The sequence below is a fragment of the Ovis canadensis genome, chromosome 5 (assembly GCF_042477335.2).
Source record: "Ovis canadensis isolate MfBH-ARS-UI-01 breed Bighorn chromosome 5, ARS-UI_OviCan_v2, whole genome shotgun sequence".
In the NCBI taxonomy this organism is placed as follows: Eukaryota; Metazoa; Chordata; class Mammalia; order Artiodactyla; family Bovidae; genus Ovis; species Ovis canadensis.
This window is the reverse complement of record NC_091249.1, coordinates 28781589-28808330: the sequence shown is the minus strand read 5'-3', so window position 1 is coordinate 28808330 and position 26742 is coordinate 28781589. Positions and strand designations below refer to the sequence as shown.

Genomic DNA, 26742 nt, shown 5'->3' with positions numbered 1-26742 from the left:
ACTGCCCCTCCCCACAGTTTATTCATCATCTTACACTGAAACACTGTCGTCATCCGGTGACACCTAGTCATCTTGAGTATATGACTGTGCTGGAGTTTTAAAAGGAGACAGTGGAAGTGGTGGTCATATTAACATGGATAATCGTTCCATCCCTTATGATTTACTATGTGTCAGGCTGTGTGTGGAGGAGTCAGCCCACATCCTCTCATGTGATCTTATCACTAACTCAGATAGTATCATCATCGTGATCACTATTATTAATATTACTGGGAAACTGAGACATAGGGAAAGCAATCCCTTTCTCTTTGACTGCTTCTGTGGTCTTCCTCCTTGTGGCAGAAGATTGTTGGTGAACAGGGTGCAAGCCTGTAGGAGGTAACTTCCCCCAGCCACATCTCTCTGGTTTTTAGAACTATAGTCAAGGAATGATAACCCTCTTTACCTGTTTGGTCTTGAAAGCCCTTACCAGAATGTGACAGAATTCGATGGGCAGGATGCGTGCGGCTCCAACAGCTGGACAGTGGTGGATATTGACCCTCCTACGAGGTCCAACGACCCCAAGTCACAGAACCATCCTGGGTGGCTGATGCGTGGTCTCAAGCCCTGGACCCAGTATGCCATCTTTGTCAAGACCCTGGTCACCTTTTCTGATGAACGCCGTACATACGGAGCCAAGAGTGACATCATCTATGTCCAGACAGACGCCACTAGTAAGCATTTCTTGTCAATGTGAATTTATGCGTGAGCTCAGACATCTTGCCTTTCATATGAAATGCTTTTTTTTTCTGCATGGTCATTGGCCTCTGAAAGAGCTGGGCACTGAGATTTACAATTTCAGAAGATGAGGCAGTAGCAACAAGACATTAGAAAGGAACATATATTTCTTCTTACCGTTATGGAAAATTTTCAAATATTTACAAAAGTAGGAAAAAATAGCCCCTCTCCCTGTGTAATCATCTCTTAGCTTCAATAATTATCAACATTTTGCCAGTTTTTGTTTCATCTCTGCTTCTCTCCTCTTCTCCATTTTTTTGAAATTAAAATTTTTAATTGATTTATTTTTAATTGAAGGAAAATTGTTTTACAATGTTGGTTTCTGCCATACATCAAATGAATCAGCGATAGGTGTACCTATGTGCCCTTCCTCTTGGTCTTCCCTCCCACCTCCCACCCCATTCCATCCCCTAGGCTGTCACAGAGCACCAGTTTGAGCTCCTGGAATCTTACAGCCAATCCCCACTGGCTATCTGTTTTGCATATGGTAATATATATATTTCATGCTACTCTCGTGAATCATCCTCCCCTCTCCGTCTCTCCCTGGGTCCACAAGTCTGTTCCCTATGTCTGCATCTCCATTGCTGCCCTGCAAATAGGTCCATCGGTTCCATCTTTCTAGATTCCATATATATGCATTAATTATGATATTTGTCTTCTCTTTCTGACTTACTTCACTCCGTGTAATAGGCTCTAGGTTGGTTTTTTTTTTTTTTTTTAATGTGGACCATTTTTAAGTCTTTATTGAATTTGTTAGAATATTGCTTTGGCTTTATGTTTTGGTTTTTTGGCCACAAGGCATGTGGCATCTAAGCTCCCTGACCAGGGATCGAAGTGCACCTCCTGGCTTGCAAGACAAAGTTCTAACCACGGGACCACCAAGGAAATCTCTCCCACATCTCCATTTTTGGGGGGAGTAGGCCACTGGAGTATTTTCTAGAGTGTGGGACCACGGACGCTGCTCAGTATACAACAATGCGCAGTATAGTACCTACAGCAGAGAATTATCCAGCCTCCCAAAATCAGCAGAGAGAAATCCCATCCTATAGGGTAGAGCCCAAGCTTTATGAAGCAGCTCTTGTGACTACTGTCCTCTTGCCCTGTATCCTCCAGCAAAACCAAAGGACTTAGAGTTCCGGAAACTTGCAGCTTCCAGGCTTTTGTACACACTGTGTCTTCTGTCTGGAGACTCCTACCCCTACCCCTTGCTGACTCTCAGCCACCTCCATTCTCCAGGGGAAGCTTTTGTGGAGCCCAAAGTTGATGCCTTTGAGGGGATGTGAAATGGACGGCCAGCTCAGTGATAGGTTTGAACGGCATCCCACTGCTGAAATTTGCCCCATAACTGGGTTCAGTTTGGGGCTAATCAACTGGAAAATGTGACTTTATCTATTCCCACCACCCTCCTTTTCCCCACCACCTTTCCAGTGCCTGGAACAAAGCAAGCTTGCCTTTCCTTAGAGCTCTGTAAATGTTTGTTACAAAAATGGTGGAACAAAAATGGTGGAACGTGGAAATCTATGTAGTCTGTGGTTCTGCATGGATTGAAATTTTGTAACCCATGCTCTTATTAGGCAAGTGTTCCATATGTCCAGGTGTCTCCAGTTTCCTCTGATGTTAAATAACACTGCAGAGAACATCCTCAGGATTTCTTTAACTTGGCTGTTCCCTCTCATGCCCACCCGACCGCTTGTACTCTCCCCCTCACAGTGGGTCTGTCTGTCTCCTTTCTCCTTGGCAGATCCTTCCGTCCCCCTGGATCCCATCTCAGTTTCTAATTCCTCGTCCCAGATTATTCTGAAGTGGAAGCCTCCCTCCGACCCCAACGGCAATATCACACACTACTTGGTGTTCTGGGAGAGGCAGGCGGAAGACAGTGAGCTGTATGAACTGGATTATTGCCTCAAAGGTGAGTGCAGACAGGGGTCAGGGAGGGGCTGGTTTTACACACCGGATCCACTATGCTCTTGTTTTCTGGGACACGTCTCTCCCCTCCCATTTCCAGCATGTGCTTGTGGGAGCACACACTCCATTCTATCTCAGATAAAAACACACACACGGGCATTCTTCAGAGATACCGAGGGGTCAGTTCCAGACTCCCGAAATGAAGCAAACATTGCAATAAATGAAGTCACATGAAGCTTTTGGTTTCCAGTGCCTATAAAAGTTATGTTCACATTATACTATAGTATATTAAGTGTGCAATAGCACTATGTTTAAGAAAAAATATGCTTAAAATATACATGTGTGTACGTGCTAAGTCACTTCAGTTGTGTCTGACTCTTTGCTACCCCAAATAGATAATCAACAAGGACCTACTGTATAGTACAGGGAACTCTACTCAATATCTTATAATCTATAATGGAAAATAATCTGAAAAAGGATATATGTATCTATGACAGTTACTTTGCTGTACACCTGAAACTAACACATTATAAATCAATTCTATTTCAATAAGAATTTTAACAAGAAGAAATCAAGACAAAAAAAAAAAAAAACTGTGCACATACCTTAATTGAAGAATATTTTATTGCTTTAAAAACATGCCCAAACAATTACAACAGTAACATCTAAGATCACTGATCACAGATCATCATAGCAAGCAGAATAAAAACGAAGAAGTTTGATACATTGGGAAAATTACTGAAGCATGACATAGAGATACAAAGTGATCAAATACTGCTGGGAAACTGGTGCTAATAGTTTTGCTGGACTCGGGGTCCGCACAAACCTTCGATTTGTAAAAAACACAGTAAGGGGAGGTCTGTCTGCCCGTTCACATTTCTAAACATCACATGGTGCAGATAAGCTCTGAAGACTCATGTTGAAACCAGACACTCCCCATGTCTTGGCATCATTGAGTTCTGGAATCTTCTCTTCCCCTTCCTCGTCCACCTCCCCCTGGTGGGGATGTAGCTGTGTTAACCCATGCAAGACTTCTCTGCTAAGCTAGAAACACAACTAATGTGTGGAATGGTGATTGACAAAGTTAGGGAAGAATTTTGGTCCCTTATTTTTTAAATTTTTTTATTGGCATAGTTTATTTATGTTTTATTAGTTTCAGGTGTACAGCAAAGTGAATCAGTTATACATATATTGACTTTTTTGATCTCTAATTTTATTTTTATTTTTTACTTTTAATTTTTTTGGACACATGGCATTTGGGATCTTAACTCCCTGACCAGGGATCAAATCCACCCTACCCTGCATTGGAAAGGTCCTAACTGCTGGACCTCCAGGGAAGACCTGCCCCTAAGTTTAGACCCTTAAGTTTTAAGGATTGGAGACGGCAAAGAGTCTGCAATCTCTTCCTCCCTAGGCTTTTCATTAAAAATGTATATGAATGACACATATTTTCCAGTCTTTAGTCTCGTTTACTCAATGGGCTTGCATCCATCTACAGAAAAAGGAAAAAATATTTGAAGCCTCAAACTGGTGTGTATAAATTAGTCTTACATTATTTTAAAACTGGGTTGTAAAAAAGTCCATCAAACTGAAGAAACAGAAGTCTTTTTCCCCCTTTTAGTTGTTTTGTTTGAGTCTATATAAAAGATTCCCCCTGCCAATCCCTAGACTCTTTTGTTTATTATTTATTTTAAAAAAAACTTATTGGAATATGGTGGCGCTAGTGCTAAAGAATCTGCCTGCCGATGCAGGAGACGCAAGAGACGGGGACTTGCGCCCTGGGTTGGGAAGATCCTCTGGAGTAAGAAATGGCAACCCACTTCAGTGTTCTTGCCTGGAAAGACCCCATGGACGGAGGAAACTGGTGGGCTTCAGTCCATGGAATCGCAAAGAGTCAGACACGACTGAGTGTTAAAAAAATAGTTGACTTACAATTTAGTATTAGTTTTGGGTGTACAGCAAAGTGGTTCAATTACACACGTGCACAGATTCATTCTTTTCAAAAAATATTTATTTACTCGACTGCACCGGGTCTTCGTTGCAGCATGTGGGATCTAGTTCCTTGACTAGCACTCAACCCCAGGCCTCCTGCACTGTGAGCTCAGAGTCTTAGCCACTGGACCACCAGGGAATTCCCTAGATTCATTCTTTCTCACATTAATTTCTCACATAGGTCATTACAGAATATTGAGTAGGCAGTAGGTGCTGGTTGGTTATCTGTCTTACGTATGATCGTGTGTGTGTTCATCCCAAGCTCCTGATTTATCCTCCACTTGTTGTGTTGTTGCTTGTTGCTTTGTTGTTGCTCGCTAAGTCTTGTCCGACTCTGCGACCCCACGGACTGCAGCATGCCAGGCTTCCCTGTCCTTCACTCTCTCCCCGAGTTTGTTCAGATTCATGTCCATTGAGTCGGTGGTGCCATCCAGCCATCTCATCCTCTGACACCCCTTTCTCCTTCTGCCCTCAATCTTTTCCAGCATCAGGGTCTTTTCCAATGAGTTGTCTCTTCACATCAGGTGGTGAAAGTATTGGAGCATCAGCTTCAGCATCAGTCCTTCCAGTGAACATTCAGGATTGATTTCCTTAAGAATTAACTGGTTTGCGCTCCTTGCTGTCCAAGGGACCCTCGAGAGTTTTCTCCAGCACCACAATTCGAAAGCATCAATTCTTCGGTGCTCAGCCTTCTTTATAGTCCAATTCTCACATCCATACATGACTACTGGAAAAACCATAGCTTTGACTAGACAGACCTTTGTCGTCAAAATGATGTCTCTGCTTTCTGCTCTGACTTTAGTTTCCTTTAGAGGTTGTGAGTTACTGGTATCCTCCTACCTTGGGGCAGCTGATGACATGTGACTGAGGTCGGGAGCCTAAGGTTTTCTGTGCCCTGATGTAGGGCTTTGGGCAAGTCACCCAGCTTGTCACCGGCTGCCTCCTTTTGGGGAAAAGGGGCAGGAGGCCAGATGATCTCCGGGAGCTGTCCCAGCTCTAAGATCATGTGCTATATGTATGCCTGTGACCTCATCCCCCGCCTGAGCAGAGGGTTGCAAACGTGATTTATCTCCTCGGATGCTTTATATAACTCGAGAGCAAGCAAAGTCATGGGCTCAGCTGTGCACTCTTGGCCCTGCATTCGAGTAACCGAAACCACCAACTAGAAATGCCACCATCATCGGGGCAGGCAGTGTTTTCTTTCTTTCTTTTTTTTTTTTTAAGAGCAACAACTTTTATTCTGGAAGTCAGTCTGTCATTAGAAGGTGATGATTTGACATGATTTTATTTGTCATTTTGCCCAAAGTTTATAGAATTAAAAAAAATAAACTTACTAAGGACAGGTATCCACTTACAGGAGGTCCCTGGAGGAGTCAGATCTATAGAGACAGGAAGCAGATGGTGGGGGCCAAGGGTGGAGGAGAGGATGGAGAGTCAGAGTTTCATGGGCACAGAGTTTCAGTTTGGGAAGATGAGAAAGTTCTCGAGATGGATGGTGGGGATGGTTGCACAATAATGTAAATATACTTAATGACACTGAATCACGATGCTTACAAATGAGTAAGGCGGTAAATTTTGTGTTATGTGTATTTTGCCACAAAGAAAAAACCCAAGTACACACACAAATAAATAAACTTGATAACACACATAAGATAAATAATTTGCTAGCTGTGATCCATACTAGTTTCCTTTAGAATCAGAAGTGGTTTATTTTTTTTTCAGTTTTATTGAGAGATAATTGACAAGTAAAACTGTGTGTAAATTGTGATGACTTTTTGGGCATACACATTGGAAAAGAATTCCTCTCACCTAGTTAATACATCTATCACTTCACATATATATATATATATTTTTTTTTGAAGAAATCTTTATTTACTTGGTTTTGGCTGTGCTGGGTCTTCATTGCTAGTCAAAGGCTTCCCTCTAGTTGCGGCAAACGGAGGCTACTCTTCTTTGCGGTGCACAGGCTTCTCATTGCGGTGGTTTCTCTTGTTGCAGAGCACCAGCTCCAGAGTACAGGCTCAGCAGTTGCGGTGCACGGGCTTAGCTGCCCTGTGGCATGTGGAATCTTGCTAGGCCAGAGATCAAACCTGCATGTACTGCCTTGACAGGCAGTTTCTTTACCACTGAGCCACCAGAGAAGTCCCCTCCTTTTTCAAATGAGAACTTTAAGCTTCTACTCTGATATTGAATTGTATATTTCAATTATACAGTACAGTCTCATCAACTATATGGTTTTTTTAATTGTAAAACTTTCAGAACGTAAAGTTGACCATTTGAACCACTTTTAAGTGCACAGCTCAGCGGCATTAAGCACATTCACACTGTTGTGCAGCCATCGCCACCATCATCTCTAGAACTTTCTCATCTCCCCAAACTGAAACTCTGTCCCTGTGAAACACTGGCTCCCCCACTCCCCACCTTTCCACTTTGTCCCTGTGGATTTGACTAGGTGTGTTACTGTACCTTACAGTCACAGAAACCCACGGGGCACCAAGTGGCATGCGGAAAGGGTGACAGGGGTCAGGAGCCCTGTCTGTGTCTGATCAAAAGTTCCTTCCTCCCCAGAAAAAAATCAGGAGCCTGCCCCCGCCCCCACCCTTTACTAAGGAAATCCTAAGTTTATTTTCCATCTATAATGCCATCAATAACCCCTCTAACAGCTAAAACCTACACAGGCTATTCTGTGTCTATTAATAAACGTTAAGAAGTATGTTTAAGGATTTCCAAAGCTTCCGAGTGGGTACTCAGCATTCACAGGAAGATACTTAGAGCTCATTGTCTCCCGGAGCCATTAAAAGGGAGAGGAAGAGATGGAATTTCCCTTGCTCAATAGACACAAATAGGCACCCGGCATCAAGGGCATGGTTTTAAGCCTTTAAAGAGTAGTCTGCATCTTCTATGGGCTTCCCAGCTGGCTCAGCAGTAAAGAACCCGCCTGCCAATGCTGGAGATGAAAGATCCCCTGAAGGAGGCAATGGCGACCCACTTCAGTGTTATTGCCTGGGAGATCCTGTGGGTAGAGGAGCCAGTCGGGCTACAGTCCATGGCATCACAAAGAGTCGGGCAAGACTGAATGACTGAGCATACACACACGACATGCGCGTGGATCATTCTTTTACTCACTTGGGGATGGCTTAGCATCACTTTCTCTGAGACACTCGCCCCGGAGACCCCTGTCCTTTTCCCCTGCCATCTGACACGCAGCATGTGCACTTCTTGGTTCACTGTGTATTCCTCCCACTCCCGTGCACCTCAGCCCCTGGAATGTTAAGCTCCCCAAGGGCAGGGACATGCACAGTTACCTTTGGCCTCCAGCCTTGTGGGGTTGTGGTGTCTGACAGTGTCTTGCTGCATGCTGACAGGCACCTTCTCTGTTGTCAGGACCCTCCCGTGAAGGATCTTATTCTTCCCAGGAGAACTTGAACCCAGATCTCTGCTGAGCTCTGTCCATGTGCCCAGCCACTTTGAGAAGGTCCCCCTTGCTCTGCATGTGTGTGTGTATATGTGTGTGTAGGTGGTAAGGGGCGGGAGTGGGATGGGGACTTGAGCCCTGCTCTGCCTTTCCCTAGGGTTGAAGCTGCCCTCCCGGACCTGGTCTCCACCGTTCGAGTCGGAGGGGTCCCAGAAGCACAACCAGAGTGAGTATGAGGAGTCTGCTGGCGAATGCTGCTCCTGCCCGAAGACCGACTCTCAGATCCTCAAGGAGCTGGAGGAGTCCTCGTTCAGGAAAACGTTTGAAGATTACCTGCACAACGTGGTTTTCATCCCCAGGTCGGGATTTGTTATTGGCTTGGGGTCTCAGGTCTGTAGGGAACAAGACAAAATGCTGGCAGACGCAGAGGATAGGCTGAGTCCATGCTGAGCCACTTCCCTGGATGCAGGAAGAGATTTTGAGATTATAACAAGTGCCTTACCAGGAAGAGGAACCGCCCAATTCAGCCTTTGCTCTCTGATGTCTCATGAACCCAACCTCTGGTCTCAGTCTGAGTTCTGATGAATTCCATTAGATTATCGATGATTGATTATTAGCTAATTGATTGATTATAGATAATAAATTCAATTATTAGATTAGATGGTAGAGAGCTGCATGCCCAGCCCAATGCTTGATTTATGGCTGAGTCTCAAGCTCAGTGCATTCCCTTTTTTTAATCTAAGGAAACTTCTCACCCTTCCAGAACTTTCCATGGCCTCGTCAAAACCCCAGAGACTTCACTATTTAAATATGTTTCCTTTAGTGAGTGAAGGGGAAGTAAACAGAGGGTCTGCAGTAAAAAAAACTCTTGGTTTTTTCATACCTCTTTATCCTTCCCGCAAGCTGAGACACTTGGGTAGAAGGCAAGTTTCTGTGGGTCACAGGTTGTTCTACCTCTCTTGGTGCCTCAGTTTATCCATCTGAGGAATGGAGAGAAAAATGGTTCATATATTTTATGGCTGTGAGAGTACATGAGTCTCACAGGGATTCTCAGCCTTGGTGCTGCTGACATTTGGAGCCAGCTCATTCTCTGGGGTGGGACCATCCTATGCAGGGTAGGATGTTGAGCTGCATCCCAGGCCTCCACCCACTAGATGGCCGTAGCACTGTCTGCATCTTAATAAGTTCTTGAGTCCTTCTGGTAACCCACTGAAGCACTTGCCAACTCCCTTTTATGGGTCCAAAGCCTTCCCCCCCACCATCCCCCTGCCCCCGCCCCAACTCTGCCCAGGTTTACAAAGCAAATGTGCTGGGAGCTTTCAGTTGCCCCCACCCTCTCCACTCTTGACCCTTCCCGCTAACAGACTTCACCAGATGGCTGCCCAGAAGTGTCCAATACAACTGGTCATTTCCAAAGTGGATCAACCTTCCGCCCCCAGAGGTTGCAGTGAGATAAAACAAGATTTGAAAGTGGGTCTCTTCAGAGGCTTAGCATTGCTCCTGCTAGAGGCTTCATTAGAACTGTCCGTATATAACGTTTCTTCTCTCTTTCTTGCATTCTTACCTGACCCTGAGTCCAAAAGGGCCCTAAATGGCACAGGCCAGGCGTGGAGGCAGTGATTGTTTCACCCATTAAAACTCCACCAGACCTGAGGATAGTGGCCCAGTCAGTCATAAGGTTAAAACTAGTCTGGGCTTCCCTGGTGGCCCAGTGATTAAGACTCTTCGCTTCCAATACAGGGAACACGAGTTCAGTCCCTGGTCAGGGAAGATCCCACTTGCTGCATGCTTGTGTGCAGTCACTTCAGTCGTGTCCGACCCTTTGCGACCCCATGGACTGTAGCCCAGCAGGCTCTTCTGTCCAGGGGATTCTCCAGGCTAGAGTACTGGAGTGGGTTGCCGTGCCCTCCTCCAGGGGATCTTCCTCACCCAGGGATCGAACCTGCATCTCCTGCATTGTAGATGGATTCTTTAGCACTGAGCCACAGGGGAAGCCATGGCATGACCCCAAAGAAAAAAGTAGTGTTACGTTTGACATCTCATGGGAACCCCAGATGACCAGGTCTCGGGGATGTTTTCTTGACTCCCTCCTCCCAACTGCTAGCTCTGTCCTACACACCTGCTGGGGAAGATGTGGTTCAAGTGATGGGAACAAGTGGCCCATGGTCTGGGGCTAGCGCCCTTGGGCTGCTGGCACAGTGTCAGAAGCAAGAGGTCTGTCTGAAGAAATTCTGTCTGTCCTCAAAGCGGCTGGTTTTGTTTTCACAGAAAATCATCTTCAGGCCCTGTTGCCGAGGACGCTAGGTACGACTCACCTGTGGGACGTCCGTGTGGCCCCTGGTGGCTGCACAGTGCAGGGCCAGTGGGCCCGCGGGGCAGGAAGCATGTTGAGCCCCTTTGAGATCCCCGGGGGCCTTCTGTGGTTTGATGCATGAATCGCGCTGTTCTGCCGAAAGGGGGCGCTTCACAAATTCACACTTTAAACGCCTTCACCCTGAAATGGAACCTGGGCATGATTGTGGGGAAGTAGAAATATCCTAACTAACACACTCTTACTAAAACATAGACTCGAGGGTGTACTTCCTAGGGCGCTTCCAAGATGCTGCCCATTTTTCCTCCATGCCGTGACACATTTATTTATCAAGCCTACCGTTTGTGCAGAACTGCGATGGGCACTCAGCCAGTCGAAACCACTTAGCAGCAGGTAGTGGAGAAAGCTGATCCGGGAGTGGAACGTTTTTATCTGGGGTGACTAGTGCGGGATGGCGGCAGGCCTGAGCACAGGTGTGCTGCGTCCCTGCATCCGCCGAGGACAGTCAGGGATGCTCCCCTTTGACGTATGTCTTAGAGAGTCAGCTATGCTTCAATGTGAGGAAACCCTGGTGGCTCAGATGGTAAAGAATCCGCCTGTAATGCAGAAGATCCCGGGTTCGATTACTGGGTCGGGAAGATTCCGCTGGAGAAGGGATAGGCTACCCACTCCAGGATTTATGGCCTTCCCTGGTAGCTCCGACTGTAAAGACTCTGCCCATAGTGCGGGAGACCTGGGCTCGATCCCTGAGATAGGAAGATCCCCTGGAAAAGGGAATGGCTACCCACTCCAGTATTCTTGCCTGGAGAATCCCATGGACCGAGGAGCCTGCTGGGCCACAGTTCAAGGAGTTGCAAAGGATCAGACACAGCTGAGTGACTACAGTACGCCTCAATTAAAAAAAAAAAAAGAGAGAGAGAAGGACTGAAGGATGGGGGGGTGTCCTGGAGGAGAGGACAGGCCGAGAGAACGTGGCGAAAGGGAAGTCGGTGGAAAAAATCCTGGACTCTTGGGAAGAACAGGACTGGAGACTGGAAAGGCAGGGTAAGAGAGCTACGAGGAACGACTTTATTCTTCCAAGGGAGGGTTTATTTATTTTCAGGAATGTTCGGTTCCCGTCTGCCCTCTAGTGGCCATTTGGAATATAATCTGTAGTAATGAAAGATCTGGGCTTCCCTGATGGCTCAGATGGTAAAGAATCCGCCTGCGATGCAGGAGACCCAGGTTCGATCCCTGGGTGGGGAAGATCCCTTGGCGCAAGAAATGGCAACCCACTCCAGTATTCTTGCCTGGAAAATCCCGTGGACAGATGAGCCTGGCAGGCCACAGTTGATGGAGTTGCAAAGAGTCAGACACGACTGTAGCACAATGGCTCAGCGGCTAAAGAATCCACCCGCAATGCGGGAGACAGGAGGTGAGGGTTCCATTCCTGGGAGAGGAAGATCCCCTGCAGGAGGAAATAGCAACCCACTCTGGTATTCTTGCCTGGAAAATCCCACAGACTGGAGCCTGGAGGGCTAGAATTCCAACGGGTCTGAAGAATCAGACACGCCTGAGCGTTCAAGGCACACACCCACACACACCCACACACAAAGATCTAGAAATGTGAGTCCTTGATCCAATCATGGGGATCTTCTGGGACCACGTGGTGGTCTTGTCCTATTGGATATAATCCTTTTGGTGTATGCATATTTGGCCTGTTAGAGGCCATTTATGTTTCTTTTTGATTAGATAATCAATTTTCAGCAGTTATTCATGAGACCCTGGGGTCTCCATCGTTTCTGGAAGGCTCGTCTGTGCTTGTATAGAAATGTTTTGAATCTTGCCAGCATGGGTGTAGCTTTGGCTTACTAGCTTTGGTTTCCATTCAGGAAAGTCAATGGTCTTTTCAGACAAAAGGACCACAAAGAAAATCTTAGTGAGTACCCCCAAAGTAACGTTTGTGTTTGCTGATTGACAGTGCAACAAAAGCTAAAGGGAAACTTCAAGAGCTCGAACAGAAAACTCTACTTCCTGGTGATTAAAAGCGGATCACTTAGGCTTCTATTGGGTGGAAGTTGAAAGGGAGATTTTCATTAAAATCCATGTGGAGGGACTTCCTTGGTGGTCTAGTGGTTAAGATTCCATGCTTCCAATGCAGGGAGACCTGGGTTTGATCCCTGATCTCGGAGCTAGGATCCCATGCATGCTGCATGGTGCAGCCAAAAAAAAAAAAAAGATCCATTTGGAAAATATCAGGGACATGACCGCCACATCCCTTCACTCGTAGAAGACTGCCAAACCTGGACTTTGTTGTAAATCAGTAGACTTAAATGATTTTTTGTAAATTAAGAAAAAACTATAAAATGTAAAATATCATGTGTTAGGGAGGGAGGGAAAATTAATATCACTAAATTTGTGGTAAATTCTCTGGATAACCATGAGCTCTTCAATTTGAAACTTTCAGAGAGGTGAAAATTTTAACTTGTCTAAGCTAATTCAGGAAGCAGCAGAAAGATTAACTATCCTAATGACCTTGGGAAAAGACTGGAAAAAAAAGTGTCAGTGAATTTCTTCACAAAAAGGCCCCAGGTTTGGAGAGTTTTATGGATGCGTTCTTTCACACTCTCAAAGAGAAACTATTTTCAGAAACTTTTTCAGAACATAGAAATATATGGAAATCTTCCCAATTCACTTTGTAAAACAACATCTCTTAGCAGAACCTGATGAAGATTCTACATTGAAAGAAAACCCCAGGACCAACTAATATGGGATTTTAGATCCAAATGTCCTAAACAAAGCACTGTGCTGGCAATACCATCAATCTCATAAGTTCAAGGATGGTTCAAGATCAGGTGTTCTGATAGTAGAATCTAATTCATCAAGAGATTCAATAAGGAAAGTCATAATAATCTCATTAAATAACATTTATTAAAAATTCCGGGGGGGGGGGTTTCCCTGGGTGTCCAGTGGTTACGATCCTGCGCTTCTGCTGCAGGTGATGTGGCTTCAATCCCTGGCTGGGGAACTAAGATTTTTTAAATTACTGACCTAAAGAAGCTGGAATCAAGATTGCCGGGAGAAATATCAATAACCTTAGATATGCAGATGACACCACCCTTATGGCAGAAAGTGAAGAAGAACTAAAGAGCCTCTTGATGAAAGTGAAAGAGGAGAGTGAAAAAGTTGGCTTAAAACTCAACATTCAGAAAACTAAGATCATGGCATCTGGTCCCATCACTTCATGGCAAATAGATGGGGAAACAATGGAAACAGTGAGAGACTTTATTTTGGGGGCTCCAAAATCACTGCCGATGGTGACTGCAGTCATGAAATTAAAAGATGCTTGCTCCTTGAAAGAAAAGCTATGACCAACCTAGACAGCATATTAAAAAGCAGAGACATTGCTTTGCCCACAAAGGTCCGTCTAGTCAAAGCTATGGTTTTTCCAGTAGTCATTCATGGATGTGAGAGTTGGACTATAAAGAAAGCTTAGCACCGAAGAATTGATGCCTTTGAACTGTGGTGTTGGAGAAGACTCTTGAGAGTCCCTTGGACTGCAAGGAGATCCAACCAGGCCATTCTAAAGGAAGTCAACCCTGACTATTCATTGGAAGCACTGATGCGAAAGCTGAAGCTCCAGTACTTTGGCCGCCTGTTGCAAAGAGTAGACTCATTGGAAAAGACCCTGATGCTGGGAAAGATTGAGGGCAGGAGGAGAAGGGGACTACAGAGGATGAGATGGTTTGGTGGTATCACTGACCATTGAGTTTGAGTAAGCTCCAGGCGTTGGTGATGGACGGGAAAGCCTGCCGTGCTGCAGTCCATGGGGTCTCAAAGAGCCAGACATGACTGAGTGACTGAACTGAACTGTACTTAAAGAAAGGCGGTTGGGGGAGAGGCCTTTTATAAAGCTAGGACTAGAAAACTTCTGCAACAAGATAAATATTATTTAGATGAAACCAACATCCAAAGTAATATTTTTCTTAAAACTATTCCTGTTTACTTTGGAAGGAAGCCAATCTCATCATAACTAATTAACAATTCTCCGAGTATCTAGAAGGCAGTGGCAACCCACTCCAGTACTTTTGCCTGGAAAATCCCATGGATGGAGGAGCCTGGTGGGCTGTAGTCCATGGGGTCGCTAAGAGTTGGACATGACTGAGCGACTTCACTTTCACTTTTCACTTTCCTGCATTGGAGAAGGAAATGGCAACCCACTCCAGTGTTCTTGCCTGGAGAATCCCAGGAACAAGGGAGCCTGGTGGGCTGCCATCTATGGGGTCACACAGAGTCAGACACGACTGAAGCGACTTAGCAGCAGTAACAGCAGCCAACGCAGTAAGGCAGAAATGAGAATTGGAATCGATTGAAAGGAATGTTTTGTGGGAAACAAAGTGAAAGTGAAGCCGCTCAGTCATGTCTGACTCTTTGCAACCCCGTGGACCGTAGCCCACCAGGCTCCTCCATCCATGGGATTCTCCAGGCAAGAGTACTGAGGTGGGTTGCCATTTCCTTCTCCAGTGGGAAACAAAAGCATTGACATTTTCAGGTATCCTGATGCAAGAGTAGACAGACTGCCTGTTTTTGTCAACAAGTTTTATTGGAATGTAGCCACGCCCACTTGTGTACATCGTGTCTCTGGCTGTGTTCAAGCTGCCATGGCTTGAAAGCCATTGCAAGTTGAACAGCTGTGACAAAAAACACACGTCTGGCAAAACCCCAAATATTTACTATCTAGCATTTATGTGACAAGTTTACTGACCCTTTATCCAAGAGTATTCCTTGAAAACCTGAGAAAATCAACCCCGAAACTCTTAGAATGAGAGTTTCAGAAAGTAGGTACAATATAAATAAACAAATAGGCAGCAGATATATCTGTGTGCTAAGCTGCTTCAGTCATGTCTAACTCTTTGGGATCCTATGGACTGTAGCCTGCCAATCCCCTCTGTCCATGGGATTCTCCAGGCAAGAATACTGGGATCGGTTGCCATGCCCTCCTCTGAGGGATCTTCCCGACTCAGGGATCGAACCTGCATCTCATCTCCTGCATTGACAGGCAGGTTTGTTTGTTTGTTTTTTTTTAACCACTATTGCCACCTGGGAATCCCCTTTATGCGTGTGACCACAAGTCAGTTTAAAGGGTCTGGAGGGTAGCAATTTAGCCATAGGTATGAAGAGGCATAACCTAATAATTTCTTAGAACCTACTTTTAGGAACTAATGAGACACTTGGACAATGATCACAGTAATATTTATAATAGCAAAAAAATTGGGAATATGCTTATATTTTAAAAATTGGAGGATGACTAAGTAAATTATGGTTCTTGCATTAAATGGAATATTCTACAGGTTTCCAAGTTTTCTGCAATGAGCATGTGGCACTTTCATAACAAGGAGGGAATATCTTCAAGTTGAAGAAGAAAAAAAAAAGTAAATTCCATCCTATTTGAGACATTATGTTTTCAGGAAAATATTTGAGATTGCTTCTAATACAAGTGAGCCAAGTGGACTATAGAACTAGCTTGATTCCCCCATTATTACCCATATGTTAACATTCACAGAAAAAATAATTGCCCAACGGACACAGCAGTCAGTGGAATGCTAAGGAATTCAAATTTTCTTTATACCTTTCTTTTTGGATTTAAAATTTTTTAGGCTATTAACATTTTTCTTCGTATATCTTTTAAAGGGGAGAAAATGTGCCGACCTCATAGACAATTTTGGGAGTTACCCTTAGTAACCTGAGTGTTGAGATATGTTTTTAACCAAGGATTGAAGTTTAATCACTTAGATTATGCCATTGTCCTAAAGGGTCCTAAGAATAAGAAGATGTATTTCTCCTGGTTAAACTGGTGATGGTGTCAAGTAGCTTGAATCATTTGGCAGGGCTAGACTCTTACACACTTTTGGCATCTCATTTTTGACACTGATTCTGGCTGGACTATTCATCTGCAAAATGAAAATCTGAAATTAAGCATGTTCAGGGGAATATTGGTGGTCCCAGAGCCTCCCCACTCCTCTCTTGGGGTGGGCTTGCCTGACGTGATGCCTAGGAGGGCATCTTCTTTAAAAGCAACTCTGGGTTATAATTGCTGGAAATTTACATTGTAATCTACACGCTCCTCCCCTTGAATCTCACTGCATCTCAGTCTTTGGTTTTAAACCTTTTATTCTCCAGTAGCATTTTCTCAAAGATGGTGATTGTGTGACCAGGTGTGTCCTCCTGTCATGACAGGCCTTCGAGGAAACGCAGAGCCCTTGGTGACGTGGGGAATGTGACAGCAGCCGTGCCCACTGTTCTGGGGTTCCCCAATAGCTCCTCCACCAGCACACCCACAAGCTCAGAGGAGCACAGACCCTTCGAGAAAGTGGTGAACAAGGAGTCGCTGGTCATCTCCGGCCTGCGTCACTTTACTGGGTATCGCATTGAGCTTCAGGCTTGCAACCAAGATTCCCCCGAGGAGAGGTGTAGCGTGGCTGCCTATGTCAGCGCCAGGACCATGCCTGAAGGTAGGTCGACTCATCACAGAGCCAAGAGACACAGGCTAACCAAGGAAGCTCTCCACTCTCCAGGCAGCATACGTGAGACTTTACTTGCCTTCATCGTTTTTCATTTTCCCCTGAGATGCAGTGGACATAATACATTTTGTAAATTTCAGGTGTACAATGTGTTGGTTCGCTCCATTATACGTTGCAAAATCTTTACCACAATAGCATTAGCTAACATCTCCATCAGGGCACAAAATTACCACTTCTTGTTTGTGGTGAGAAAATTTCGGATCTACTCTCTTAGCAACTTTCAAGTATAAAACACAGCATTATTAACTTTGTGCTTCCCTGGTGGCTCAGACAGTAAAGAATCTGCTTGCAGTTCAGGAGACCTGGGTTTGATCCCTGGGTTGGGAAGATCCCCTGAAGAAGGGACTGGCAACCCACTCCAGTATTCTTGCCTGGAGAATTCCATGGACAGAGGAGCCTGGTGGGCTACAGTTCATGGGGTCGCAAAAGAGTCACACACATACACTGTTAACTATAATCATCTTTCTAGTTGTTATTTAGTTGCTAAGTTGTGTCTGACTCTTTTTCTGTATGTGAGTCATAAGAAAAATAAAGTGAATTAAGAAATACAAACATATAGTGTGTGTGTGTATATATATATATATATATATATATATATATATATATAGTATATTAGGGTTCTCCAGAGAAACCTAACCAACAGTATGTATGATAGATCAATAGATACGTAAATAGATAGATAGATGGATAGATAGAAATAAATATGTAAAGAATTCCATGAGAATGTCCAGTCTCCAGTAAGGGAAATGGAACACAGTTACACAACCAATTTAAGGTCACTCAGCTGCTCAGTGGTGGAGGTGGGGTTTGATCCAGGGATCGAGTCCCCAACACTAATCACTGCTCCTTACAGCCAAGGCAGATGATATTGTCGGCCCCGTGACCCATGAAATCTTCGAGAACAACGTCGTTCACTTGATGTGGCAGGAGCCCAAGGAACCCAACGGTCTGATTGTGCTGTATGAAGTGAGTTACCGACGATATGGCGAGGAGGTAAGATCCCTGATGCCTGGGGATGTGCGTTCAAGGCTGTTATTGGTACCTCCTTCCTTTTCGTGAATTCTGGCTCCTGTGCTTCTCTCATTAGACACTTTGTCATGAAGGCTCAAAGCCTTGATATATGACTTTCCAGGGAGATAGATCAGGTCCAACATCTTATTGTAGCTAAACTCTCCCCAGGACTGTATGCCCCATGCATGCTAAATGCTTTGTACATGATATCTCATTTATCCAGTTTTACCACATCTAACATGTGATAAGAAGCCCTGTTATTCTCACAGACTGCTCAGAAAGAAAAAGGTGCTGCCCATTCTAACTGTAAGATGCATTCAGATTTCAGAAATGTCAAATGTAGGAATAATATGTCTCTTGGGATCAATGAAGTACAATAAATCCTCAGAAAATCCAGTGAGCTTGGTACTGACTGAGGCATCCAGAATTTAAATTGCGTCCAAGGTTTATAAGAATAGAATCAGGATTTGAACCCAGGGCTATCTGATGTTGTAATCCCGGGGTTGGCAATTCTTTCTGTAAGGGTCCAGATCCAAAACATGTTTGGCTTTGTGGTCAGATGGTGTCTGCAGCTACTCAATTCTGCCTTTGTGTTGTGAAAGCCACGTGTAGATAATATGTGAACGAAGAGGTATGGTTGTATGCCATTAAAACCTTATTTGCAAAAACAGGCACCAAGCAGGCTGGCTTTGCTGGCCCCCGTTCTAAGCTAGTAACCACTGTGGGGCAAGTCTCTATCCTCTGACATGGCTTGTTGTCTGCCTTGTGGCTCCGTGGTAAAGAATCCTCCTGCCGATGTAGAAGACACAGGAGATGCAGACTTGATCCCTGGGTCTGGAAGGCTTCCCCGGAGGAGGACATGGTAACCCACTCCGGGATTCTTGCCTGGAGAATCCCATGGACAGAGGAGTCTGGCAGGCTACAGTCCATGGGGTTGCAAAGAGCCAGACATGACTGAGTGACTGAGCATGCACACAGCCCAGAAAGGCACTGTTGAGGCCTGGATTGATTGGGGCCACTTCTCCCATTTACTGGATGACTTCAGACAGATGTCAGGTCACCTCCCTGAGCCTACCCAGAGGGTGTACCCTGCCATCAATTGAGCCCTTTGCAGTGATCCATTTATACCTCACGGTGACCCTACAAAGTAGAGTCTGCTGGTGAGTGTCTCCCTTTACGGCTGAGAGAATGGAAATTTAGGGAGCTGAATAGACTTCAAAGCAGACACAGAATGAAAATGAATGGGAATCGCCGTTTGCCAATAAAACTTTATTTACAGTATCAAGCAGTGGACCAGATTCAGCCTGTGGGCTCTAGTTTGCCAACCCCTAACAGTGGTTGTTGGCTTCCCCAGTGGCTCAGCGGTAAAGAATCTGCCTGCAATGTAGGAGCTGCAGGAGAGGTGGGTTAGATCCATGGGTCGGGGAGATCCCCTGGAGGAAGGCATGGCAACCCACTCCAGATTTCTTGCCTGGAGAATCCCATGGGTAAAGGAGCCTGGTGGGCTACAGTCCATGGGGTCGCAGAGTCAGACACAACTGACTTAGCACGCATGCAACAGAGGTTGGTGGGCACAGCTCGGTTTCCCCAAGCCAGAGATGACAAATGGACCTCCATCTGTTGATCCCTCCTGGGACCACATCTCTGGATGCTCAGATATTCAGCTTTGATGATGATTTAGAACTGAAATCAGCAAACTATGATCTACGGGCCAAACTGGCCCCTGGCCTGTTTTTATATGTCCTGCAGACAGTTGTCAAGAGAAACAGTTGTCAAGGAAAAATATGCGCCAGTGTGAGGCTAGTGGCCGAGCCCAGAATCAGTGTGGGAGAGGAGCCTTCGGGGGTGTGTAAAGAGAGGCACGGTTCACAGGGAGCCACTAGTGCACAGGTGACTTAATATCTCATCCCATATATATTAATCCCATTTGTTGTAACGAAATAGTTCAGATTTGGGTTGGTAGCAAAGCTTTATGCATAAGAATTTCATCACTAACAAAAAGTGCAAGCCATTAGATGACCACCCATTGGAGAATGGATACATAGAAGATGGTGCATACATAAAACTGGTGGATATACAGCCTTTTAAAGTTTCTATGTTGGGGGTGATCATGGTCCAGTACAACAAGGAGTCTGAAATTTCCAGCTCTGGATTTTAGATTCTCTAAGCGGTTACTCTTCATCTTCCCCCAGCAGCCACGAAAGTAACTTATGACAAAAAGGAAGCTTATTAGCTTCCATAACCAGCTGATGGAGTTCAGGCACAGCTGGATCCAGATTTCTTTGGATCTTTTGTGTCTCAAGGGTCCTTGCAGTGAGCCCAGTAGCTCCTGGCTGTCCTGTGATTTTAGAGGTTCCAACCCTCATATTCTCTCAGCACCAAGCCTGGAAGAAGAGAGTCTGTGTCCCATCATTTCCAGCCAGGCTGAGGTCACATGACACCCAGTCATATGACCAGGACAGTGCTGTGTGCTGATTGGCTTAGGCATAAGGGTTTTTAAATAACAGCTTAATTGAGATACCTTCACACATGGTAAAATGCAACCACTTAACACATAATAATGCAGAGAGCTGACTCATTTGAAAAGACCCTGAAGCTGGGAAAGATTGAAGGTGGGAGGAGAAGGGGACGACAGGGATGAGATGGTTGGATGGAACCACCGACTCAGTGGACGTGAGTTTGAGTGAACTCTGGGAGTTGGTTATGGACAGGGAGGCCTGGTGTGCTGCAGTCCATGGGGTTGCAAAGAGTTGGACACAACTGAGCGACTGAACTGAACTGAACTGAACACGTATTAGTACAATGCAGTGATTTGTAATATAGTTACGGAGTTGTGCTACTATCACCACAATTCCAGAACATTTGCATCACTTCTCAAAGAAAGCCTACCTCCACCTCCAGCCGTTAAACCCCCAATCTTTCCTACTTCCTTTCCCTCCAGCCTTTCAGTTCAAATCAGTTCAGTTGCTCAGTCGTATCCGACTCTTCGCGACCCCATGAATCTCAGCACGCCAGGCCTCCCTGTCCATCACCAACTCCCGGAGTTCACTCAGACTCACGTCCTTCAAGTCAGTGTTGCCATCCAGCCATCTCATCCTCTGTTGTCCCCTTTTCCTCCTGCCCCCAATCCCTCCCAGCATCATAGTCTTTTCCAATGAGTCAACTCTTTGCATGAGGTAGCCAAAGTACTGGAGTTTCAGCTTCAACATCATTCCTTCCAAAGATCACCCAGGGCTGATCTCCTTTAGAATGGACTGGTTGGATCTCCTTGCAGGCCAAGGGACTCTCAAGAGTCTTCTCCAACACCACAGTTCAAAAGCATCAATTCTTTGGCGCTTAGCCTTCTTCACAGTCCAACTCTCACATCCATACGTGACCACAGGAAAAACCATAGCCTTGACTAGACGGACCTTTGTTGGCAAAGTAATGTCTCCAGCCCTTGGCAATCACTAATCTGCTTTCTGTCTCTATGGAGACAGGTCTCTGCTACTATGGCCTCATTTGCCTGGAATTTCCCAGGGTTTAACACTAAAGTCCCACACCCCAATATAACATGGGTAAACTGGGACAGGTATTACCCTATTGGCACTGGACCCAGCCCTTCTCCCAGCCACCGTTGCTGGCCTGCCTCTCTCATTTCTGGAACCCAAAGGTCACCAGTGGGGCTTCCCTGGTGGCTCAGCTGATAAAGAATCTGCCTGCAATGTGGGACACCTGGGTTCCATCCCTGGGTTGGGAAGATTCCCTGGAGAAGAGAATGGCTACCCACTCCAGTATTGTGACCTGGAGAATTCCATGGACTCTATAGTCTATGGGGTCTCAAAGAGTTGGACACGACTGAGTGACTTTCACTTCACTTCTTAGGCTTGAACACTAAATTCTTGTATCCCAATATAACATGGGTTACCCTATTGGCACTGGACCCAAGCCTAACTTCTCCCAGCCACCGTTGCTGGCCTGCCTCTCTCATTTCTGGAACCCAAGGATAACCAGTAGGAATCCCTACCACTGATCCCCACCAAAATCTCTGCCTGACCCTGATCCCTATTTGCTCTTTAGGGGAACAGGGAGTTGGAGAGAAAGTTAGGAGTGAGAGGTTGTAATACCTTAAAAGAAAAAAAAAAAACAACTCCTCATGAACAAAACTGGTCTCTTATTTCCATTTTCTTTAGTTGTCTAGCATTGCTTTGAATAATGTGTGTGGATGCTCAGTTGCTCAGTTGTGTCTGACTTTGCGACCCTGTGGACTGTAGCCCACCAGGCTCCTCTGTCTATGGGATTTTTCAGGCAAGAATACTGCAGTGGATTGCCATTTCCTCTTACAGGGAATCTTCCCTACCCAGGGATTGAACCCATGACTCTGGCAACTCTTGTATTGGCAGGCAGGTTCTTTACCACTGTACCACCTGGGAAACCCTTGAGAAAGTAAAAAGTAAAGTTAAAAAAAAAGTTGTTTACACCAGTTGTACTGTTGGGATGTAATTTTGCCAGGTTTACAAAATTCTCTCCAGCATTTGGTCGGAGGTCATCTTTTCCCCTCTTATTTGCTAGTTGAACAGCCAAAATCACCATTGTTTTTGATTCTGCCTCTTCTTGAACTTTGCATCAGTCATTTCTCCCCTCACCACTTCCCCTCCCATCCTGGGACACCCTGGACCCAGGAACCATCTCAGTGGAAAGAGCATCGATTTTCAGTTTCTGTACACTTAACATCTTTGCCTCAGCATGTTTTTGCAGTTTTGAGCCATTTTTCCCCCCCTTGTTTGCACAAACTTTTCTGTAATTGGCTTCTTAACTCTTCATCAGACTTGCTTCTTGGTGTTTTTTTTCTTTTTTTGGTGTCTCTAGTTCCTTCCATCAGGCTCCCTTCTCTGTCCTCACCCCTCGAGGTACCCGACCAGCCCTGGAGGCTATATTTTCCTTTTCCCCCCGGATAGCAGCTCCCTTTGGTTTCTATATTTGCTTATTTGTCCCTTTCCACTTGGTGACTCATTCGACTTGGAAGAACCTTTGGACTAGACTTCCCCACTCCTACCACTAGCCTGATCTGTTTTCTTGCTGTTATTATCACATGATAAGCACGGGAGTTTTTACGTTTCTCTCCCTCCTCCCACTCCCTCCTGAAATTTTCCAGTCCAGTTCCCTGCATGCACTATGAACTTGGAGCTGTTTTGGAAAGTTTTAAAACTGGCCGACGCTTACAGGTTTCATGATCATATCTCCCAGTGAGCCTTATGCTTCTCCTAATAAGCCCTGGGTTTCTTTCTTTTTACATGTTTATTGCTGGGGTGTGTATACTTACTTATCTCTACCCTTCTTTCCAGACATTTAAGTAGATCCCAACTCTTTTAGATCCCCTGGAGAAGAAATTGGCAACTCACTCCAGTATTTTTGCCTGGGAAATCCCATGCAGAGACGAGCCTGACGGGCTACAGTCCATGGGGTCACAAAGAGTTGGAGAGGACTGAATGTGTGCATGCGCGTGCGTACACACACACACACACACACACACACACACACACACACACACACACACAAACTCTTTTAATAAGTAAATCAAAAGGCTACATTGTGAGAAGGAAGCTGTTTTAAAATTTGTCCTTAAGACATTAAGTCCATGTATCTGTTTGGTTCTTAGGTGATTTAGGAGATCTGAGTTCCTTCTTTCCTGCCCTCCTGGAGTCCTGGTGAAAATACTCCGTGGGGGTTTCAAGGCAGCCAGACAGTTGGTGGTTTTGGAGCCAGACAGTTCTGGGTCCAAGGGCTGCCCTGCCAATGACCAGCTATGGGATCTGGGACAAGTCATTTCAACTCCCCCAGCAGCAGAAGACAAACTACTTATGCAATGCCTGTTTTTGTACAGCTCATGAACTAAGAATCACTTTTACATCTTCAAACAGTTGAAAAATATTCAAAAGAAAAATAGTAGCTCATGTGTGTGTATGTGTGTGTGTGTTAGTTGCTCATTTGTGTCAGACTCTTTGTGACCCCATAGACTGTAGCCTGCCAGGCTCCTCTGTCCATGGGTTTCTCCAGGCAAGAATACTGGAGTGGGTTGCCATTCCCTTCTCCAGGGGATCTTCCTGACCTGGGGATTGAACCTGGGTCTCCTGCATTGCAGGCAGATTCTTTACTGTTTGAGCCACCAGGGAAGCCCTAGTATCTCACATGTGTAAATTTCTGCGAGGTTCAGCTTTCAGCATCCACCGTATCTTGTGGGCACACAGCCACACCTGTTTGTCTATGGATATTAGAGCTTCAGGATCTGGTTCTGACTGCTTTTGAGCTATTGAAGGTTGATATTGAATTGATAACAGTGACCACCTGGCCCCCTTGGAGCTAAAAATAATTTACTCTCTGGCCCTTTACAGCCAAAGTTCACTGACCTCTGCTCTAAGCCTCACTTTCCTTGTTTCTAACTAAGCTAAGCATGACATTGTAATGGTTAAGTGCCATGATCTAAGCCATATGCTTGGCTATGGTTTTGGAATATTGGCTATTATCAACAACAATAACTTCTCTGAAAGTGAAAACGTGAAAGTCACTCAGTCATGTCCAACTCTTTGCAACCCCTTGGACTGTAGCCCACCAGGCTCCTCTGTCCCTGGGATTCTCCAGGCAAGAATACTGGAGTGGGTTGCCATTCCCTTCTCCAGGGGATCTTCCTGATCCAGGGGTCGAAGCTGGGTCCCTTGCATTGCAAGTGGATTCTTTACCCTCAGAGCCACCAGGGAAGCCCAATAACCTCTCTGCTGCTGCTGCTGCTAAGTCGCTTCAGTCGTGTCTGACTCTGTGCTACCCCATAGACAGCAGCCCATTAGGCTCCTCTGTCCCTAGGATTCTCCAGGCAAGAATACTGGAGTGGGTTGCCATTGCCTTCTCCAATGCATGAAAGTGAAAAGTGAAAGTGAAGTCACTCAGTTGTGCCTGACTCTTAGCCACCCCGTGGACTGCAGCCTACCAGGCTCCTCCGTCCATGGGATTTTCCAGGCAAGAGAACTGGAGCGGGTTGCCATTGCCTTCTCCCCATTAACCTCTCTATCTGTGCCTTATCCATAGAGCTACGGTTGGGGAATTCCACGAGGCTCAAAGTCGCTCACATGTTGCAGTGTTTATGCCTCACTCCCTCCATGTTATTTCTGAGTGGGATCTTTGTCTTTCAGGAGCTGCACCTCTGCGTCTCCCGCCGGCATTATGCTCTGGAGCGCGGCTGCCGGCTGCGCGGGCTGCTGCCTGGGAATTACAGCGTGCGAGTTCGGGCTACCTCCCTGGCAGGCAATGGGTCTTGGACGGAAGCCACCTACTTCTACGTGACAGACTATTGTAAGTCTGCACGGCCCCTTCGACTGGTAGAGTCTGTGCTTGGTGCTGGGCCTAGCAGGGCGTTTCAGAGGATGTTTGGGAAAGCCTGGAGGCTGTGGGTACTGCCTCTGACTTGACCTCGGGGTCCACCAGCTGCTGCTGTGTGACCAGGGCAAGATGCTTGCCCTCTCTAAACCCATGCTTTCTCATCTGACTATGGGTATAATACTAGGACCACCACTGGAGGTGAAGGGAGGCTTCAGTGACATGAATGTCAAGTGGCTGGCACAGGGCACGTGTGATAAGCACATTAGCTCCTGTTATTGGGGTCTCCATCTTTGTCTTCAGATGGGCCATGTCCTCCAAGGGAATATGTGGGAGCTTATCTACTCAGCCTTGGGCGTGCTGGCAGGAAGGGCTGCCAGTGAGCGAGCTGGACACACTGTGGATAGTAGAATAGGGAGAGATGGGGAGAGCTGAGCTGGTCAGGGAGTGCTTCCCGGAGGCAGGGACATCTTGGCTGAAACCTGGAAGAATGTGTAAGAGGGGACAGACCAGTGGGTGTAGGAACCCAGACGCTTAGAAGGAGGGGCAATTCTAGACCAGGAGGAGTGGAAACTTGGGTGGGAGGGGGGCAGATAGAGCTTCTGCTTAGTTGGCTGGATTTTCATCTACCAGGGTTGGTGAGACTGTGGAAAGTGGAAAGGGATTCTTGCTGGGCTGGTTCTGGTCAAGTTAAAGAGCATGGTTCCCACCAAAACTACCCTCACCTCAGATGCCAGATGCAAGCTTGAGGGTTCTCCAGGCCACCTGCACTTCTGACTGGTTGGCTACAAATCTGGGGGTTATCACAACCCCCTCAGATTTAGTTACTTGCTAGAGAAGACTCTGATTTTGGGAAAGATTGAGGGCAGGAGTAGAAGGAGACAACAGAGGATGAGATGATTGGATGGCATCATCAACTCAATGGGCATGAGTTTCAGCAAACTCCAGGAGACAGTGGAGGACAAGGAAGCCTGGCAGTCCATGAGGTCGTAAAGAGTCAGACAGGACTAAATGACCGAACAACAACCTAATGGCTCATAGAACTCAGGAAAATGCCGTGGGACAGTGGGCTTTATTATAAAAGATGTAAGTCAGGACCACTCAGATAAAGAGCCACACAGGGCGGGGGCCAAGAGGGGACTGGAAGACATGGCTCCTGTGTCTTCTCTCCATGGAATCAGGACACATCACAGCAACATCCTGGCATATCAATGTGCCCACCAGCCAGGAAGCTTCTCTGAGCCTTGGTGAACAGAGTTGTTTTGGGGGTTTCATTAGATCGGTGAGATTGATCAAGTTATTAACCACGTGACTGAACTCCATCTCCAAACCCCCTCCCCTGTCTGGAGGCCAGGCTGAAAGTCCAACCCCTCTAATCACACGCATGGTCTTCCAGTGACCAGCCCCCATCTCGAACTATCTTATCT

At 45.9% G+C, this 26742-nt stretch overlaps 1 protein-coding gene across 4 annotated transcripts in view; it reads left to right on the top strand.

Annotated features, from left to right (window-relative positions):
* The window catches only part of INSR (insulin receptor), a 148269-nt gene that overhangs the window by 101295 nt on the left and 20232 nt on the right, over positions 1-26742 (top strand). For 2 of the 4 annotated variants that reach the window (XM_069591147.1, XM_069591146.1), the window contains exons 8-14: positions 460-710; positions 2516-2683; positions 8244-8445; positions 10355-10390; positions 16614-16888; positions 17811-17950; positions 25132-25291. In XM_069591147.1, coding sequence (XP_069447248.1) covers positions 460-710; positions 2516-2683; positions 8244-8445; positions 10355-10390; positions 16614-16888; positions 17811-17950; positions 25132-25291 — 1232 coding nt within the window. The remainder of the gene's footprint in view (positions 1-459; positions 711-2515; positions 2684-8243; positions 8446-10354; positions 10391-16613; positions 16889-17810; positions 17951-25131; positions 25292-26742) is intronic. The other 2 variants (XM_069591149.1, XM_069591148.1) reach the window with 1 other exon arrangement.